The 18,932-nt window shown below is 46.0% G+C and overlaps 3 protein-coding genes across 3 annotated transcripts; 2 read left to right on the top strand and 1 right to left on the bottom strand.

Moving 5' to 3' along the window:
- Window positions 1–227: 227 nt before the first annotated feature.
- Window positions 228–18,502, bottom strand: slc30a5 (solute carrier family 30 member 5). The gene is given in 17 exon segments (XM_069706110.1): window positions 228–507; window positions 1,018–1,059; window positions 2,590–2,639; window positions 3,649–3,672; window positions 9,836–10,286; window positions 13,021–13,150; window positions 13,232–13,389; window positions 13,798–14,006; window positions 14,215–14,503; window positions 15,055–15,225; window positions 15,359–15,435; window positions 15,563–15,650; window positions 16,710–16,797; window positions 16,916–17,001; window positions 17,187–17,253; window positions 17,397–17,519; window positions 18,041–18,502. Coding segments are annotated over 17 exon segments (2,295 nt in total). The 5' UTR covers window positions 18,112–18,502; the 3' UTR covers window positions 228–336.
- LOC138625241 (ABC transporter F family member 4-like) lies at window positions 1,504–3,658 on the top strand. Its single transcript, XM_069706025.1, has 2 exons — window positions 1,504–3,472; window positions 3,568–3,658. The coding sequence occupies exons 1-2, from the start codon at window positions 1,711–1,713 to the stop codon at window positions 3,573–3,575; spliced, it is 1,770 nt and encodes a 589-aa protein (XP_069562126.1). The 5' UTR covers window positions 1,504–1,710; the 3' UTR covers window positions 3,576–3,658.
- Window positions 4,144–8,065, top strand: LOC138625278 (uncharacterized). The gene is made up of 3 exons (XM_069706098.1): window positions 4,144–4,765; window positions 5,129–5,365; window positions 7,984–8,065. Exons 1-3 carry the CDS (start codon window positions 4,186–4,188, stop codon window positions 7,989–7,991), a joined length of 825 nt encoding a protein of 274 aa, XP_069562199.1. The 5' UTR covers window positions 4,144–4,185; the 3' UTR covers window positions 7,992–8,065.
- Window positions 18,503–18,932: the final 430 nt, after the last annotated feature.

The raw sequence follows: 18,932 nt of genomic DNA, 5'->3' as shown, positions 1-18,932 counted from the left end.
CATGACTGCACAATCATCCCAGAGATATGTATGCACTCATCCAATATGATTTGGAGAAATGTTTAAATATGTCTGTGTCCTGACACGTACTGTATTGCTCAACCAAAAGGCAATTTTTTGTTTGCAACATGTTAAGAGTGAAAACAACAAAAAAAGCAAATAATGACGTCAGTTAAATATCGACACGTCGGCACACTTCACAAAACAAACTGCAGCTGGCAGGAAAATAAAAGCAATATATTCAGATTTATTTAAACCACATACATACACTGTACATTTCAAAAAAGAGAGTTAGGTTTGAATCGTTAAAGTTTCGTTTGGTCCCATTGATGGACGTTACATGATGCACGTCCCGTCGTTCAGGTACTTCATGGACTCCATCTGTTGCGTCATTGCCAGAACTTCATGAAATCCGGTGCTGAGTCCCGACATGTGCTGGAAGTACGCCTCCTTCTCCACCTGCACCGACAGATTATTCACCCCCGCGTCTTTCAAAATGGCCGTCACCTACCGATGACAATTGACAATCAATCAGTAAATCAATGCCAACTGTCTGTTCACTTGCTTTAGTATATTTACTAATAAATAGCTCCAAGTCAAAACTTCACAGCAATCTGCACATTAAGACCTCAATTATTCCAGGAACCAGTGAAATCGGTGGTTAGCAAAAGGTCAGCGTGTCGCCAAACAATAGGATTCATCACAATAAAGTGAAATGTTAACAGATAGAGTCAGCATTAATAAAATCCATGTGAATGATTCTTATATATATATATATATATGTTTAATCCAGTCTTTAATCAAATGCTATTATGATACTATATGTAACCCTGTATATATATATATATATATATATATATATATATATATATATATATATATATATATATATATATATATGTTTGATCCAAGGCAAATGAAAACACTAAGTAAGTTTGTCGACTCAGCATGATAACTCACACGCTGTGTGAAGGTCAGAAAACACGAAGGTCACGGTACCAACAACTCTAGCTGCACTTGTTACTCCTCTTGTGGAACATCCGAGACTAAAGTCCCACCCTACTCTGTATAAAATATGTAATATCGAGTGCTCAGATCAGACTCCAACAGAGAGACCTCTGGTTGATGTTGGGCTCTCCGTGATATCATGTATGCTGAAGTTGCTGAATAAATCAACTTGCTGATTGAATCTGCCTATTGGTGTCTCTGATCAAAACAACTCGGTGGAATCAATTGGTGAATTCCCAACAATTTGGGGGCTCGTCCGGGATCAGAGACAGAATTTGGAACTGACGAGGCAGGACACACAGACGCACAGAGACCACGACCGGTCGGAAGATAAGGTGAGCAGAAGACCGAGTTTAATCTGAATTTCTGCAATTGAAAACTATTAAAATAAAACTCTGTGTATCTGTGCTAGAGCCGAGTCGCTAAAAAGGCATTTAAAGACTGGGATGAGTGTATTGGTTTCTGGCTGTGGCAAGCCCCACCGGAGGCCGACGGGTCTCCGGACATAGCTGGGTTTAAAAGCCCGGGGTACTGAGGAACCCCCGAAATAATATGGGTTTAAAAGCCTGAGGTACGGTGTAAACCTCGAAAGTAGCGAAACAACGTGAAATAATCTAAACGGTAGGGGCAGAAGAGGTCTAAGACCTGGTAGGAAGAGAGTAATTCCCAGTCTGGTAGGAAAAGACGGTAGGGACAGAAATCATGGACGGTGAATTTGATCGAGAAATAGATGATGGTGGATGGGGACCGTATGGGGCCCAAGTGAGAGTGATATTGGCCGGATTGGGGTCAACAGCAGGGGACAGAAAAGAAGAGAAAAGACAAGACATATTGAAAGAAATGTTAGAAGAAGCAGTGAAAGGGAAAGAAGAATTAAGTCTGCCACTTGGTAGATTGTTGTGGGACAATGCTAAAGCCATGAAACAACGTAAAGAAGAGGCAGAGGCTGAAATAACAACCGTAAAAAGGATGTTCCGAGGAGAGTGGAAGAAGCAGATAAAAAAGTTGGACAAAACAAGTAGTAAATGGCATCAACTGGCGGTAATTTGGCAAGGAGTCAAACACGCGTGCAGAAAAGCAGAAGGAAAAGAGGAGAAAGCAGTAACCGCACCCTGTTCTCCGAGCGCTCCCCCTCCTCCTCCCTACAGCTTCACAGGAACTCCAGCAACAGGCGCCGCGGGGGAGAGGCCGCAGCCGAAGATAAGCACTCCAGCGGCCCGACCGGGACTGTATCCTGTCCTCACGGTGAGAGAAGGGACCTTGCTGATAGAAACGGCCAACACAACGGAGGAAGAAGAGGAGGAGGAGAGAATGCAGTGCCAAAAGAGGAAACAAAAAAAGAAGCAAAAGAAAAAAGGTAAGGAGAAGACCGTGAACCGCAGGTCCGTTACTCCCTCTGACACAGGTTCATCTCAGGAGGAGGAGACCGGTCCCGAATGGGACAGGCGGGAGCAAGAACAAGAAGAAAGCCAGGAGGAAGAAGCAGAAAGACCGATGGGTGATGAACTCAGAAGATTGCAACAACGACAAAGGGAGGAGTATCAACAGCATATGGAGGAGTATTATGGTGAGTTACAGAACAAGCAAACTGAGAGGAGCGGAGGACCTCCACCAGCGCGACCCCCGCGATACTGTGACACCCCGCACCCGAAGAGGCAGACACAGAGCGAAGGTAAGCCGTGCACTGCTGTTTTGCAAATAAAAGGAAAATGGAGATCAGACACTAATTTGTCTGAAGTCTCGGAGGCGGCTCATCAGGTCAAACGTTCCACCAATGAGGCTCTGCAAAAAATACTGTTGAAAAGTTGTAAAGAATCACAAAGACGAGAACGTGTACTGACAGAAGAGGAAGAAAGGGCAAGTGATAAAGACCTGCACGAACTCAAACAGACACTGAGGGAGGACAGAGCCAGACAGGCTGTATTAGAGGACATGACAGAGCAGATACAGGCAGACAGAGAAATGTACCGGACCGACTTAGAGAGAGTCTGGCAGGGACCTGCATATCACACACGCTCAAAGAAAGAAGGAGGAGCGGGCAACTTCCCCCTCCTGTACACCGGAAGCGGACAAACTATATACAAACCATTGAACCTGACAGATGTGACTGGACTGACAAACCAGCTGCCTCCAATCACAGAGGGAGGGAATATGTGGATCATGCAGTTCGAGAAATTGACAACGGGACAAAACATGGCATTAGGGGACTGGAGAGCGATTATTGCACGATGTGTGACTCCGGCTGAACGCCGACAAATCGAAGTAGATGCCGGGACTACTAACACACCCGATGAAGAGCCACTGTGTGTGGTATTCAAAAGACTAGCTGAAGAGACCAGACAGACCTTCCCGGCCCCCAGAGGCCCCGCCATTCCCAAACTAGGGTGGGACCCTAAAACACCCCCCCGACAGCATTTGTCAGAGGTTAAAGAAGAATGGACTAAGTGTACTGGGGTGCACCCAAGTAAGAGCTCACAGGAAGTATGGTTCAGACAGGCAGTTATGGAGGGGCTGCCCAAATCTGTGCAACAATTAATGATGGATAATCCTGATTTACAGGGCAGTGACAGCCAGACATGGGAAAGACATCTGGTACACCACCTCCAGAGGGCGAAGGATGCCACCGACAAGGACGGCGACGATGTGAAAGAACTCCAGAGACAGCTGCTCAAATTACAGCTGGGACAGGCCAGAAAAGATGTCAATGACGATAAAAAAAAAAAAAAAGAGGTAAAATTAATGATGTCTGGCCCCGATCATACTCCTGATCTGTATCCTGTCCCCTCATGGGAGGAGCATCCTGGCCCTCCCCATAGGTCTCCGGCATCGTATGACAGGGGAGGATACCGGATGGAAAGGGGGAGAGGACGTGGGCGAGGATGGGACCGAAGAGACGTGGGGGCAAGAGGAGGTAATGATGGAAAATGTTATTACTGTGACCAATATGGTCATTATGTACGCAACTGTCCAGAGAAGCAGCACACCGAAGCCAGAGGCCGTGGAGGACCACGTGGACGGGGACCCCCAGGAGAAAGAGGAGGCCCCAGAGGACGTGGCGGCCCAGTCTACACGCAATATCCAGTGTGGGAGGACCCCTACGGCGGTGAACACGACTACATGCTGCCACAATGACGCGATACACGGAGAAACCCCACACACAGACCCACCCCAGAGCCCATGATGAACATGACAGTGGCGGGAGAAGAGGTGCCATTCCTGGTGGACACAGGTGCCACATGCTCCACCATGAAACAACCCCTTGGTCCCATATCCAACCAGACTATGAGCGTTGTGGGGTTCTCCGGGGTGAGTCAAACTTTATCATTCACCACACCACTACCCACCCAACTGGCTGGACAGCAGCACCTCCACCGTTTCCTGATCTCCCCTGAAGTCCCTGTTAACTTACTGGGTCGAGACCTGCTCATTAAATTGGGTGCCACAATATTGTGTGGCCCCGAGGGTCTCGTCGTATCTTTCCCAAACGGTACTGACATTCCCTGTGGATTGACCTGCGAACGTAGCGGACAATACCTGGTTCGGTCTCCGGACACACTGCATGCTGACATCTACTGGGGGCTGTTGCAGCCCTCACACGAACCAACGACAGGACTGCTCTCAGCCTACAACTCCTGGCGTCCCTGGATATCCCGTGTACATCCCTACGTTCCTCCTCCCGATCCTCCCCATCTGACCCTGTTCTACGATCGAGATGGAGACGAGTGCTATCTTGAAGCATTCCAGGAACAAGTCCAAGGTAAGATTTGGCAACTTCACACAGGTGATATACTCGTGGGACAGGAAGGAGTGGCGGCCATAGGTGAGTTGAGTACAGAACAGGAACTCTGGTTTAAAATGTCTGACACATCGTTTCCACATGTCTCGTTGGCTCTGCATCCTCAACATGAAGCCCGGGAGTTAGGGCCCATGGTTAAAAGAGGGCATGACTGCCAGGACTGGGAGAGCACCTGTATTCCACGAGTGCTCCGATCCAGGTCCCTCAATATGTTTCGCATACACAACAGCACGTCTGATGTTATTACACTGGAGCATTTGTTGATCCCCAGGGATCACGGGCGTGACAAATCTGATCACTCTGACGCAGTTTCCCTCCTGACAGCGCTGCCTGACTCTCTGTGGTCACAGGGACCGACGGATGTGGGTTCTGTACAGTGCACACCAGTAACGTTCTCCATCAGTGCAGATTCCCCTGTGTGGGTACCACAATATCCACACAAACCAGCGGCGGTGGCAGGTATTGCAGAAACGATACAAGGCCTCCTAAATTCTGGAGTGTTGGAAGAATCTACATCTGCCTGGAACACGCCCATCCTGCCGGTGGAAAAGAAAGGGACAGGCAAGTTTCGCATGGCACACGATTTAAGAGCCATTAACAAAATATTGACCACTAACACGGTGCCAGTTCCCAACCCCTATGTAGCTCTGAATAACCTCAGTCCTACTCACAAGTATTTTACCTGTGTCAATTTGGCAAATGCATTTTTCTGTCTCCCACTGGCCACTGAGTTACGTGATGTATTCTCCTTCACGTATCAAAACCAACAGCTGCGGTACACGCGCCTGCCTCAGGGCTTTGCTTTGTCCCCAGGCATATTTAATCAAGTGTTGAAATCCTGTCTGTCTGACCTCGAGCTGCCACCAGGTACTGTCCTCATACAGTACATGGACGACCTCCTCCTCGCATCTGACACAGCCTCAGACTGCCTGACTGCCACCACTGACCTCCTGCGACATCTGAACACACATGGGTTCAAGGTTAGTAAGGCTAAACTACAGATAGCACGACAGCAAGTTTCATTCCTGGGGAGACTGATATCTCAAAAGGGGGCCTCTATGTCTCCTGCACACCGCACCACCATCTTGCACCACACTCAGCCACACACTGTCAAAGACACGCTCTCGTTTCTGGGCCTGGTCGGTTACAGCAGACATTACATTCCCAATTTTACCGGTCTCACACAACAGCTATGGGCCTTAGTCCGCGAAATTGGAATGCACAACCTCACTGCCTCTCTTAACTGGACTTTGGAGGCTGAACAAGCATCCATTCGATTAAAACAGGCTCTGGCTAAATCCTGCGACCTAGCCATACCTGACTACACCCTCCCGTTCCATTTGGATGTTTCTGAAACAGACTCCGTGGTCAATGGAGTATTGTTTCAGAAAAAAGGGGGTGATAGAACAACATTGACATATCTCAGCATAATGCTGGATCCAATGGAAAAAAGACATCCATCATGCACAAGACACGCAGCAGGAGTGGCCGAACTGATCACTAAGTGCACACACATAGTCATGGGACACCCACTGCACGTCCTGACATCACACAGCATCGTGGCATATGTAAACTCACAGACATTTACAATGACCTCACTGAGACAACAACGACTATCCAAAGTTCTCGAAGCTCCGAATTTGCTCTTCACACACGAAGGCATCAACATGGCCGACAGAATAGGACATGGACCTACACACGAGTGCGCGACACGAGTGACATTAGAAGACAAAGCGCGACCAGACCTGAAAACAAGCCCAATAGCCGAGGCAGACGACGTGTATACAGACGGCTGCTGCTTTAGACACCCACAAGAGGGGCTCAAAGCAGGATATGCCGTGGTAAAAAGACAACGAGACGACTACCTGACAGTGACAGCTGAACACCTCAAGGGGGCCCATCGGCACAAAGAGCAGAAGTGGTGGCCCTGATCGAAGCACTTAAATCGGCAGCAGGGCAAAAGGTGAACATATACACTGATTCAGCTTACGCAGTGCATGCAGCCCAGGTAGATTTAGGACAATGGATTAGGGCGGGATTTCGAACCGCCAGTCAAACACCGATCAAACATGAAGAAGAAATGAGAGAGCTGGTGGACGCCCTACAACTCCGGGAAGAAGTGGCCATCCTCAAATGCAGAGGACACGACAGCGGCAACTCCCCACAGGCCAGAGGAAACCAGGCAGCGGATACAGCTGCCAAAAAGGCGGCTGGATACCAGGTCACGATGTGCATGGTAAGAGATGATTGTGAAGACCGGCAGAATATGTTGACTCTCTCCAAAATAGGAGAAGAACAGGACAAAGCATCCCCGCAGGAGAAATCAGTATGGGTGCAAAGAGGAGCAAAGAAAGCTGATGGAATCTGGAGAAGCGCAGATGGCCGGCTGGTCATGCCTCCAGGACCACGAGAATCTCTCCTACAGGAAGCCCATGGAGTGGGTCACCATGGAGCAGCGCAAATGAGGAAAACCCTGGAGGAATGGTGGCATCCATATCTACAGGACATGATAGCACACGTGGGAAAAGCCTGCCCAGAGTGCACAAACTACAACGTCAAACCTCCTTATAAACCGGGCCCGGGTAGGTATGAACTGAAAACTGTACCAGGGAAAGAAATAATCATTGATTTTACAGATATGATCAAGCCGGTACGAGGATGCAGATACATACTGATGTGTGTTGATGCATACACTGGCTGGCCTGAAGCCTGGCCAGCAAGGAAAGAGGATAGCAAAACTGTGATAAAATGCCTGATTAACCATTACATCCCACAGCATGGTTTTCCTGAAAAAAATTAGGTCAGACAATGGTACACATTTTAAGAATCAGGATCTGCAGCAGGTAGAAGCAATGCTGGGGCTGAGACATGGGTTCGGCTCGGTGTATCATCCACAGTCCCAAGGAAAAGTAGAGAGAATGAATCAGACTGTCAAAGCTAAACTATCCAAAATATGTGCACAAACAGGTCTGAACTGGGTAGATGCTCTGCCACTGACTCTGCTTTCCATCAGGTCATCAGTCAACAGGACCACTGGACACACCCCATTTGAACTGGAGCATGGGAGACCGTTTCCAGGTCCCAACAGAGCTCTCCATGGGGGGAGAGAGGACCGCCGTATTTCACACAAAGAATGGTATAATCAAACTGCGGCTGTCAATTCTTATTTTGCGAAACAGATAAGTGAGGATCCACGCGGAACCGTGCCAGAACTCCCCCTGACGGACTGGGTCCTGCTGAGAGTCATCACGAGAAAGTGGAGCGAGCCTAGGTGGACTGGACCCTTCCTGGTGACCGAGAGGACATCACACGCGGTCTGGCTGGAGGGCAAAGGAGACACCTGGTACCACCTCTTGCAGTGTGCGCCAGGATTGGAGCCACAGAGGACCCTGCAGGAAACGGCTGCGGACGTCGAGAAGAACGCCTCCAAAGAGTGAGGTGTTAGCCCACTTACAACAAGGGTCTGCCAGGTCCCCTGAAGACATACTTATGTTACATTGGATTTGAGAATTTGCCTATTATCTCTGCCCTCTTTCCGATCACTCCCAATAAGAATGTGGATCGCATTAATTTTGTGCATTATAATGTGCTTCGCTTAGCTAATGCTACGCGTGATGCTGTGGCTGGTCTTTCTGAGCAATTAGCTGCCACTTCCCTGATGACTGTACAAAATCGCATGGCGCTGGATATGCTTCTCGCTGAGAAAGGTGGAGTGTGTCATATGTTTGGTGATCAGTGCTGTACGTTTATTGCAAATAACACCGCACCGGATGGTTCTGTGACCCGGGCTCTGGAAGGGCTGCGCACTCTGTCACAGGAAATGCATGAAATGTCAGGTATAGATAACCCGTTCAGTGATGCGATGACCACTATGTTTGGTAAATGGTCCAAACTTATCTCTTCCATCCTGATTTCACTGGCTGTGTTTTGTGCACTTTTGGTGTTGTGTGGATGTTGCTGTATTCCCTGCCTCCGAGCCCTGATGGTAAAACTCATCAACCGAGCTGTTGGTGCCGAAGCGGACCCCCACCTCCAGATGCCCCTTCTCGATGCCGAGGGCCAGATCGACCTGGAACTGTCTTTCTAAAGTTTCTGGACGTTTTGTGATGTGTGTTATCATGGTATGATTCTGTTTGTGATCTCTTAAAATGAGATCAAAAGGGGGAATTGTGGTAGATTATGCTTAAATGTGGTAGATTATGCTTAAATTGTGGTAGATTATGCTTATGCTATGCCCATTTATATATATATATCTATATCTATATATATATGTTTGATCCAGTCTTTAATCAAATGCTATTATGATACTATATGTAACCCTGTCGACTCAGCATTAAGATGTGCTGCACACAGCTGTGTGCCCAAGGTCATGAAAACACGAAGTAAGTTTCGGTACGTGACAACTCACACGCGAGTTGCACTTGTTACTCCTCTTGTGGAACATCTGAGACTAAAGTCCCACCCTACTCTGTATAAAATATGTAATATCGAGTGCTCAGATCAGACTCCAACAGAGAGACCTCTGGTTGATGTTGGGCTCTCCGTGATATCATGTATGCTGAAGTTGCTGAATAAATCAACTTGCTGATTGAATCTGCCTATTGGTGTCTCTGATCAAAACAACTCGGTGGAAATCAACTGGTGAATTTCCAACAAAACCTACTCAGTTCTCTTCATTGTTCAATTATGTCCAATCTGGGCTTTGTTTCAAAAAGTAGCCCAGGATCTGACTTTCTACCAAATTTAATTTATCAGTCACAATTTTGAGATATTTTGCAAAGCAATAAAATGGACAAACTACACAAAGCCTCCGTGGTGGAAGTAAAAAGCAACACGTTACTAACTTAAAATATAATCATCAGGCGGTAGAAAATCTGCTGCCATTCACTCAAATAATTAGATATGAAAAGTAAACAGATTCGTCTCAACGTCCGCCTACTGCTGTAATAGATGCAGATTTACTTCGCAGGGCTGTCAAGACCAACATCTGATAGAGAAACCCGGACTAACTTTGTCCTCATCGTGTGGGACTCCTCACCTTTTCCAGCGCAATGTTCAGGTCCTTCTCGTGTTCTGGGGGAGTTCGTAGAAGAAGAACCTCGCAGGCGTCCTTCAGCAGAGGGATGACGCTGAGAAAAATGAGTGTGGCGATGAAGAGCGAGCAGATAGGGTCAGCGATCAACCAGCCGAACTGGCGGATGAGGACGGTGGAGATGATCACCCCGACGCTGCCCAAAGTGTCAGCGAGGACGTGGAGGAAAACACCTGGAAGACAAAGAAACATGAGCGTTTCATCTGTCTGAAACTTTCTGTCCATAAACTGAGAGTGTCCGTGACCTCCGTGGCTGTGCTCGCTGTGGGAGTGGCCGTGGTGCGATTGGCCGTGGTCATGTGACGAGCAGCTTTTGCTTCCGTGGGAGTGAGCGTGACTGAAAGCGCAGATACCCACCAGGTTGACCAGTAAGCCTCCGACAGACACCGGCTGCAGAGGACAAGCAGCAGGGCACAGAGTTCACGCTTAACTAAAGATCTCAGAGGACCGATATCAGCCAAATACATATGTTGATCGAATCAGAATATAATTTAATGGATTCCTATCGATCACATGTCAGTCAGGACACACGGCCGGCATGAGTGAAGGCAGATGACGAAGCATGTGTGGGAGGAGTGTGGAAAAAAAAAAAACATTTTTTAAACTGTTTTGCTTTGTTGAGTCACAAAATAAGAACGATACAATGTGAAAGGTTTAAAGGAACAAATAACTACTTTCAAGAAAACCAGAATGAAATGGCATCAACTTGAGGTCAGTTTAAATGTTACCGTTTGGTGTGTTTGAATGTTTTTACAGGGTGTGATTTGGATGAGACTGAATGTATTTGAACTGATTATATGTTTGAGATGATGAAGTTTTCATTTGATATACTATGTTTTGACATGCAAGTATGGTACTTGGTGTTTTGCCTACTTTCCTTTTATCTTACTTTGCTTCTGTAGTTGGCAGAAGGACTTCATTAGTTTTTAAAATGCTGCTCTGCAGCAATTAAGAGAAGTTCATCCATGTGACAGAACAACTTATGAGAGAGAGAACGGTTATTACTGATGCAGCAGAGGCCGAGACATCCTGAATGTTACGTTTCTCAGGTGGATCATAGAGCTCCAATAATGCTAATAAACAAGATGACGTCTCTCCATCAGATTCTCCCTGTCTGGTAATGTTCTTTCATAATAAAGGCTTTCAGTTAAACATTTGTAAAGAGAGACCGATGACAAGGATTATTTTACCAGACGAGACAAAGCTCTTCCAGAGCCACATAATGTTTTATGTGGCCCTGGAAGAGCTTTGTCTAGTCTAGTCTTTTCAAGTTGACTGATTGGTTGAATGTCCCTTTAAGTTTGTTAATTTATTTATTTGTTTGACATTTAGGGAACCTTATGTGTGCAATGTGCAGCTGCACTACACAGGAACATATAAAAACCCAGGAAAAACATCATTACAGATACTTGTATTAATATTAAATGACTTAGGATTAAAAGCCAAACTGTAACCAGGAAACACTGAAATACACTGCTCAAAAAAAATGAAGGGAACACTTAAACAACACATCCTAGATCTCAATGAATGAAATATTCCAGTTGAAAATCTTCACTCATAACATAGCGGAATGTGTTGAGAACAAAATAACATAAGAATGGTCAATGGAAATGAAAATCATTATCCCATGGAGGTCTGGATTCAGAATCATACTCAAAATAAAAGTGGAAAAATCAGATCACAGGCTGATCCAACTTCTGTGGAAATTCCTCAAGACAAGTCAAAATGAGTCTCAGTAGTGTGTGTGTCCTCCACGTGCCTGTATCACTCCCTACAACGCCTGGGCATGCTCCTGATGAGACCACGGATGTTCTCCTGAGGGATCTCCTCCCAGACCTGGATCAAAGCAGCAGTCCACTCCTGGACAGTCTGCGGTGGACGTGGCGTCGGTGGATGGAACGAGACACGATGTCCCAGATGTGCTGGATTGGATTCAGGTCTGGGGAACGGGCAGGCCGGTCCGTAGCATCGATGCCTTCATCGTTCAGGAACTGATGACACACTCCAGCCACATGAGGCCGAGCATTGTCCTGCATCAGAAGGAACCCAGGGCCCACTGCACCAGCATGTGGTCTTACAATGGGTCTGAGGATCTCATCCCGGGACCTAATGGCAGTCAGGGTACCTCTGGCTAGCACATGGAGGGCTTTGTGGCCCTCCAAAGAAATGCCTCCCCAGACCGTCGCTGACCCGCCGCCAAACCGGTCCCGCTGGAGGATGTTGCAGGCAGCAGAACGTTCTCCACGGCGTCTCCAGACTCCGTCACGTCTGTCACATGTGCTCAGTGTGAACCTGCTCTCATCCGTGAAGAGCACAGGGCGCCGATGGAGAAGCTGCCAATCTTGGTGTTCTCTGGTAAAGTCCGATCGCCCTGCACGGTGTTGGGCTGTGAGCACAGACCCCACTTGTGGACGTCGGGCCCTCGTACCGTCCTCATGGAGTCTGTTTCTGACAGTTTGAGCAGAAACATGCACATTAGTGGCCTGCTGGAGGTCATTTTGTAGGGCTCTGGCAGCGCTCCTCCTGTTCCTCCTTGCACAAAGGAGCAGATAGCGGTCCCGCTGCTGGGTTGTTGTCCTCCTACGGCCCCCTCCACGTCTCCTGGTGGACTGGCCTGTCTCCTGTTATGTCCTCCGTGCTCTTGACACTGTGCTGACAGACACAGCAAACCGTCTTGCCACAGCGTGCATTGATGTGCCATCCTGGATGAGCTGCACTACCTGAACAACTTCTGTGGGTTGGAGACACCTCATGCTACCTCTAGTGGTGAGGACACTGGCAAAATGCAAAAGGGACCAAAAATCATCCAGAAAGGATGAGGACAGAGAAATGGTCTGTGGTCACCACCTGCAGAACTGTTCCTTTATAGGGTTGTCTTGATAATTGCCTCATTTCCACCTGTTGTCTGTTCCATTTGTACAACAGCAGGTGAAACTGATTCACAATCAGTGTTGCTTCCTAACTGGACAGGTTGATTTCCCAGAAGTGGGATTGAGTTGGAGTTACATTGTGTTGTTTAAGTGTTCCCTTTATTTTTTTGAGCAGTGTATATAACTTCATCATAATGAAGCAAACATACATTCAGGCACAAGTCTTTACAGAGTTGTAGATGCAGTCTACTTACAGTCAGCATGTCTGTGTTTATGTAAGGAGGATCCACCAAACGGGTGACTGACTCCATAAATACAAAGAAAGAGATGACCATCAGGAAGAGGCCGTTGATGAATCCAGAAAGTATTTCAACACGACCGTATCTGCAAAAACAAGAGTCTTTGTTTTAAACTCCCATCTGAATCTGAGATGCGTTATTATTCCAGGTTCTTGATGGACTTTACCCGTAGGAGAAGATCCTGGTGGCTTTCCAGCGGGTCATGAGGGCAGCAAACAGGCCGAGCACTAAAGCAGAGCAGTCAAACAGCATGTGGAAGCCGTCGGAGATGAGTCCCAGACTGTTGGTCCAAACACCATAAAACAGCTCCACAAAGGTGAAAGCCTGGAAAACACAGGAGCAACAAAGCTTACAAAACCACACCGGAAGCTACACACCACACCGGAGTCCGAGAAAGACAACGGCGACAGTTCATTTACAACCTGAGAATTAATTTAAAATATCAATATTTGTAATAACATTTAAGTTCATCTCCTGATCTCAATGTTTTTCTATTTTACTGACATCTTTGTGACATTTTGGAATCTCTGATATATTTTCAGAACCAGTCAAATCTAAATAGGTTGAGGCAGAAAATAGACAGATGAGCTTTTAAAAGACATAATGCACAATGTTAAAAATTAAAAATGTCAAAATAAGAATCTAAATAAGACATTAGAACAATAAGAGCTGCTCCTTGACTTTGCACCCGACAGTCGGTTTTGAGTCGCCTCTTCCCAGCAGCGTACGTACCAGGTTGAGACACAGGAAGTAGAAGATCTGTCTGGAGTCGTACTCCTCCAGGATCTGTTTCAGTGAATCTTTGATGAACCGTGGGAGCGACTGTGACGTGTGCTGCAGCGCGTCGCCCATGAAATTGTACAGGGGCGTCCCTTCGGGGGAGTAACCCACCAACGTGCCCTTCTGACCTTTCCTCGACGGAGACGAGAGAATGCTGGACGCTGCAGAGAGGTGAGGGACGGCAGAACGTGAGGAGAAATTAACATCGATTTTACAGCGCATCTGTAGGTTTGTTTGTTCTGATGTGATGACCTCACTCCTCCTGGTTTGTTTCTGCGTTTCTTTTCCACTGTCAAATCTAAACTGTGACAGAAGTCAAAGTAAAATAAAGTAGATAGAAGTGCTGTGACTCCGACAGCTGTTGCTCACACATGATGAAGAAGACGGCGCTGACGAGCACTCCTCCAGAGAGCACATGCTCCGTGCTGACCTGCTGGGGTGGTTTGCTCATGGAGCGCAGCTGGTCGGTGAGCGGGTGAGTCCAGAAGTTGGCCAGCAGCAGAGCGCTGAGGAAGAGGGCGATGGTGCCGTAGCGGGCGCACCTCGGCGACTCCATCTTGGCGCAGCAGACGGCCTCCACGTAAAACTCCAGGATCATCACGGAGAAGATGATCATCCCAAAAGGCAGGATGAGGGCCGACCAGGACTCTACTTTGCTCTGTTGTTCAGACAGTGAAACGTGATCCGTGAGGTAAAATAAAAAGATCAAGAGCCACAGATGAAGGCAAAAATAAAGACGGTGTAAACAATTAATATACAATTTAGGAAGGTGAAAGTGCAGTGAAAATGAGGAGGTCACTAAAATGTATTCTTTGGGCATCATACACACTAAATTACATGAAAATCTGGTCAGCATTTGGCAAGATATCTTGTTCTAGATCAAAGAGCTGGATTAACAGATAGATTAACTTGAATCGCCAGCAACGGGAAAAACATTAAAAAAAAGAAAACAGGACTGAAACGGCCCAATATTCACTTCCGTTTCATAACTTACCACCTCTTCAAACACAATCTGTGGTTTTGTCTTTTTTTCAGATGGATACAAAATACATTTGAAAGCTCTAAAGTATATATATATATATATAAAAAAAGCCATCTTGTTCTGTCTAAATCTTTAAACTTGAGCGTTTTTGTGAGTCGACGTATTCTCCAAAAGAAGAAATGGGCAACATGCATGTAAAGATTTTGCCCCGTGCTCTGTGCACTTACATCTGTGGTGGCTGAGAGCACGACGACCCAGGGCAGCAGCACCACGGCAGAAACCAGGTTGTCGAGGGCATAGAGACGTTTGGCACCACCGATCTCTACTGATAACTTCCTGGAGACGGTGTGGAAGCCCACCTTCAGACACAGAGAGACCACCAGTAGGACAACACCACCCTGACAGGAAGCAAAGGGAGACGAAGGGAGGACATTTTTTTTTTTTTTTTTTTTAAAAACCCAGAGCTTTCACTCTGCTTCTGTGGGCGGCACGAAACATCAAATTTGAAGCTGGGGCTCAGTCTTTGCTTACTTTGTGATCTGCAACTCCTAAAAATGAAATGGCAGTGTAGAGGAAATGAGTGAGCGCACTGTCGTGATGTCCTTCAGCTGGTTACGGGACGAGTCAAGGTGATACCACACGGAGCAGACATACGATAACGCAGCACAAACAGATCAGGGCAGCAGACAGTGACGCGAGATGAAACTGTTGCTCTTCACGAGGCTCAAAGGATACGGTGCTCCGCCATCTTTGCCATCAGATCATCGTTGTCAAAAAGGAAGAGGCAGATCACAGCGATGATAAAGAAAGCAGCTCCTCTTGTCTGCACAAAATCACAGACAAACCAACAGAAGTGCATATTACAACCTTCCTATCCACCACCGTGTTAAATCAAGCTGATGCAAAATCCTCAGTGCAACACAGTCGTGTCATTTCAATCTCGGTAGAAGAGATGAAGCAGTGTCACCTCGGCTTTCTTTTTATAATAAAATGTTTCAGCTACTTTCTTTGCCTGCACTTAAAGTTTGTCCCTGCTGACGACCATATACACTCTTGGCTACCACGAGGTAACCAAAGAAAAAAGAAATACCCTCCAATAATATGAATTCTGTTCGACTTGATGAAGAATTAAAGGATAAATCTGGTTGTTTACGACTTGAAGCTTATTTCCAGGTTTATTTGTCATTCCTATCAGTTGTGATGAACAACAAGAAAATAAATGTTGACGATCACACACACGTTGTCAGAGATTCATTCAGATTATTTAAACCACTTCATTTGAAGGTAAAACTGAAAGTGAGTTCACCAAAAATCTCCGTACTATGGACAGTTTAAGGTAATCATTTTGTAATTTACCTTTGTTTTCTCGTTCAAATAAGTTTTGTTAAAACCTGTTTGTTCATCTGACTGCTCAGGTTTCCTGACCAGTCAGATGTATTTTGAATGATGTTACTATTTTTCGGAGATCTAATCAATTTAATTGGTAAATGAGCAAAATGTTATCCTTTCCGGTAGGGACAACGGCCAAAACAATGGAACTAAGACTCATGATCAAAGACAGTGGGGCTGTCAGGACTTTCCTTCACCTGAATACTCTGTTTAAAAAGCTCTTCAGATTATTATGAATCATTATATCACAATGATACATTAAACCGTTCACTGACTGCGGGTTTCAAATCCACCACAGATCAAATGAAACTGAAATAATTGTAGTGAAGTGAGACGCAACCAACCGGTTGAAGCATCAGCAAATGAAACCATACATCTGTTTTATAGTGTTGTGGCATACGTTGCTCCTATAATGAAAACCGCGATAACATTGATACTACAACACATTAACAAATCATGTGTAAAATAGTTTCTCATTTGCGAGACCTCCGACCTTAGACGGCCCCCCGCCGGAGTTTGTGAACAGGACACCGAGGAGAGCGATGACCACCACGTCACTGTGCTCAAACAGCAGTAATGTCCTGTGAATAACAAGAGTCTAATTACAGCCTGAACACAAGAGTGTCCGCACGAGCACACAAACACGTATACACAGTATGTGTTGCACTGAACCGCTATGAAAACATCAAGATATTTTACCTGAGAGGCCCACAGAGAGTCAGACCGAAGAAGCCCAGGAGGGAAATCACACAGCTGAGGATGCCGTGCTTTAGTAACTTTATCCACTACGAAGACAAACAGATTTAACAAGAATCATTATGCCAGGTCAATAGCTATAGTTTACTTTCACAAAGCTTCACCTTAAAATGTCATTCAGAGAAGGGCAGTTAAACGATGGTCAAATGAGAAGCAGATTTGTTTTCCCCTCTAATAAAACAGGGGCTCAAACCGAACAGCATGTCCAACATACCTGTCTTTTTGAGATGACTTTGCCAGATGAAAAAGGTTTTTGAAAGAAGAGCAGAATAACAGCACTCCTAATAAAAAGGGAAGTGTCAGCATGTCGTCACCATCAATAAGTCAAGAAATACAAAAGTAATAATGTACAAGTCAAAGTGCGACTACCAATACAACATATTTAAATGAACTTTCTGCACAGAATAAGATAAGGAGTACTTACCCTAACTTTAGTATGAAGATGAACTGAACTATGTGAACCACTTTGAGGATATCGTACGATTCAAAGATCCCAAGAGCTTTAAGGACCTTTGACACGAGCAGTAAAACAATGTACCTGGTTAACCTGTGACGCAAAAGGACATCAGACTTACTACATTAGTATTAGTGCTGCATGAGACAGGGACACAATAACTGTCATTATACAGTCACACAGTCCTGTTGCAGGTCTGAAACCCAGTGAGCTGAATTCACCATTACAATAAAAACAAATTAAAAAAAAAAGGTGTCCAAACCAGAGTATTGATTACGACTGACAGAACAACATTTGACAAACGATTGATAATTAACCCAATTTATCTTTTTTAGTTTCTCAAAAGTTTTGATTCATTTGCATATTGGACACTACAACCAAACGGATGACGTCACCTTTAACACGTGGTAACTGTCATGGACTTTACAGGCTGAACAACTTACAGATGGTTTAATAGTAAACCACTGAATCCGTGGCAGGTTTCAACACACTCGTTTACACATGTTGGACCGCAGCTACACAAAGACACGACTTACCTCCGACTCCAGGATTCAGATTACAAACAATAACTCCAGGTGCATGAAATTAAAGGAAGACAAAGAAGCGGGAGGTACCTGGAGTCGGGCACTTCGACCATGCCCAGTTTCCCCCCGGACAGGACGTTGCTGCTGTATTTGTCCTCCATGTCCAAGTCCAGTTTTAGTACATATGCTCCCAACACGCTTCACATCACTGTTATCGGAGCATACAAACAGGCGTCTCCTGCCCGCTGCTCATTCTCCCGTTACGACTTATTTACTTTGTAAAACAAAACTGTACACAAACATGAACCTGCAGTCAGCTGTTGGCCTGTTAGCCTGTTAGCTGGTGAGACAAATGGCCAGTGTGTCCAAAGTGTCCCGCTGCGTCACGTCCTCTGTGTCCGGCGAACATCAATCAAATACATTTGGGATTTTAAGTGAGAGCAAGACGATTCACAATGTCAGGGTTGAGGTGACAAAAAGAACCGCGAGAGTCCGCAGCGACGGGACAAAACACACGAGTCTTCCCACAAAGCCGCGGCACTTCCGGACACGGTCAACTTTCCACGTCACGTGCGTGTCTTCGCGAGCGCCGCTGCTGCGCAGTTGGGCCGACGACGATGACGTCAGCGATGCTTCAAGTAACTAAGCACGTGATAGAGTAAATTAGGTTTAGTAGGCCTACCGGTTGTTTTATTTTACCATTTCACTTTTATGACACTTTAATGTAGAAAGCAGGCGATGTGCAAGGGACATGTTGCATTCATATTAAACTTAAATGTCCTTTGATCATTTAAAACAGGAGAATTTAATGTTATTAACCACATGAAAAACAGCTCAATGTACAATGCCACAGACATAGCCTGCAACAGAGTTCCCCATGAAAGAGGGGAAACAAACATGAAGTCCAAGACATCAAATCAATACATAATTAAGAAACAAGACTGCACTAAGAACACACCAACTTTGTTGTGACATCAGGATG

The sequence above is a fragment of the Brachyistius frenatus genome, unplaced genomic scaffold (genome assembly GCF_029030835.1).
Source record: "Brachyistius frenatus isolate BFR_SWC_R1_liver_20210118 unplaced genomic scaffold, ASM2903083v1 Contig_3, whole genome shotgun sequence".
NCBI classification, from domain to species: Eukaryota; Metazoa; Chordata; class Actinopteri; family Embiotocidae; genus Brachyistius; species Brachyistius frenatus.
This window is presented reverse-complemented; position numbering and strand designations above follow the sequence as displayed.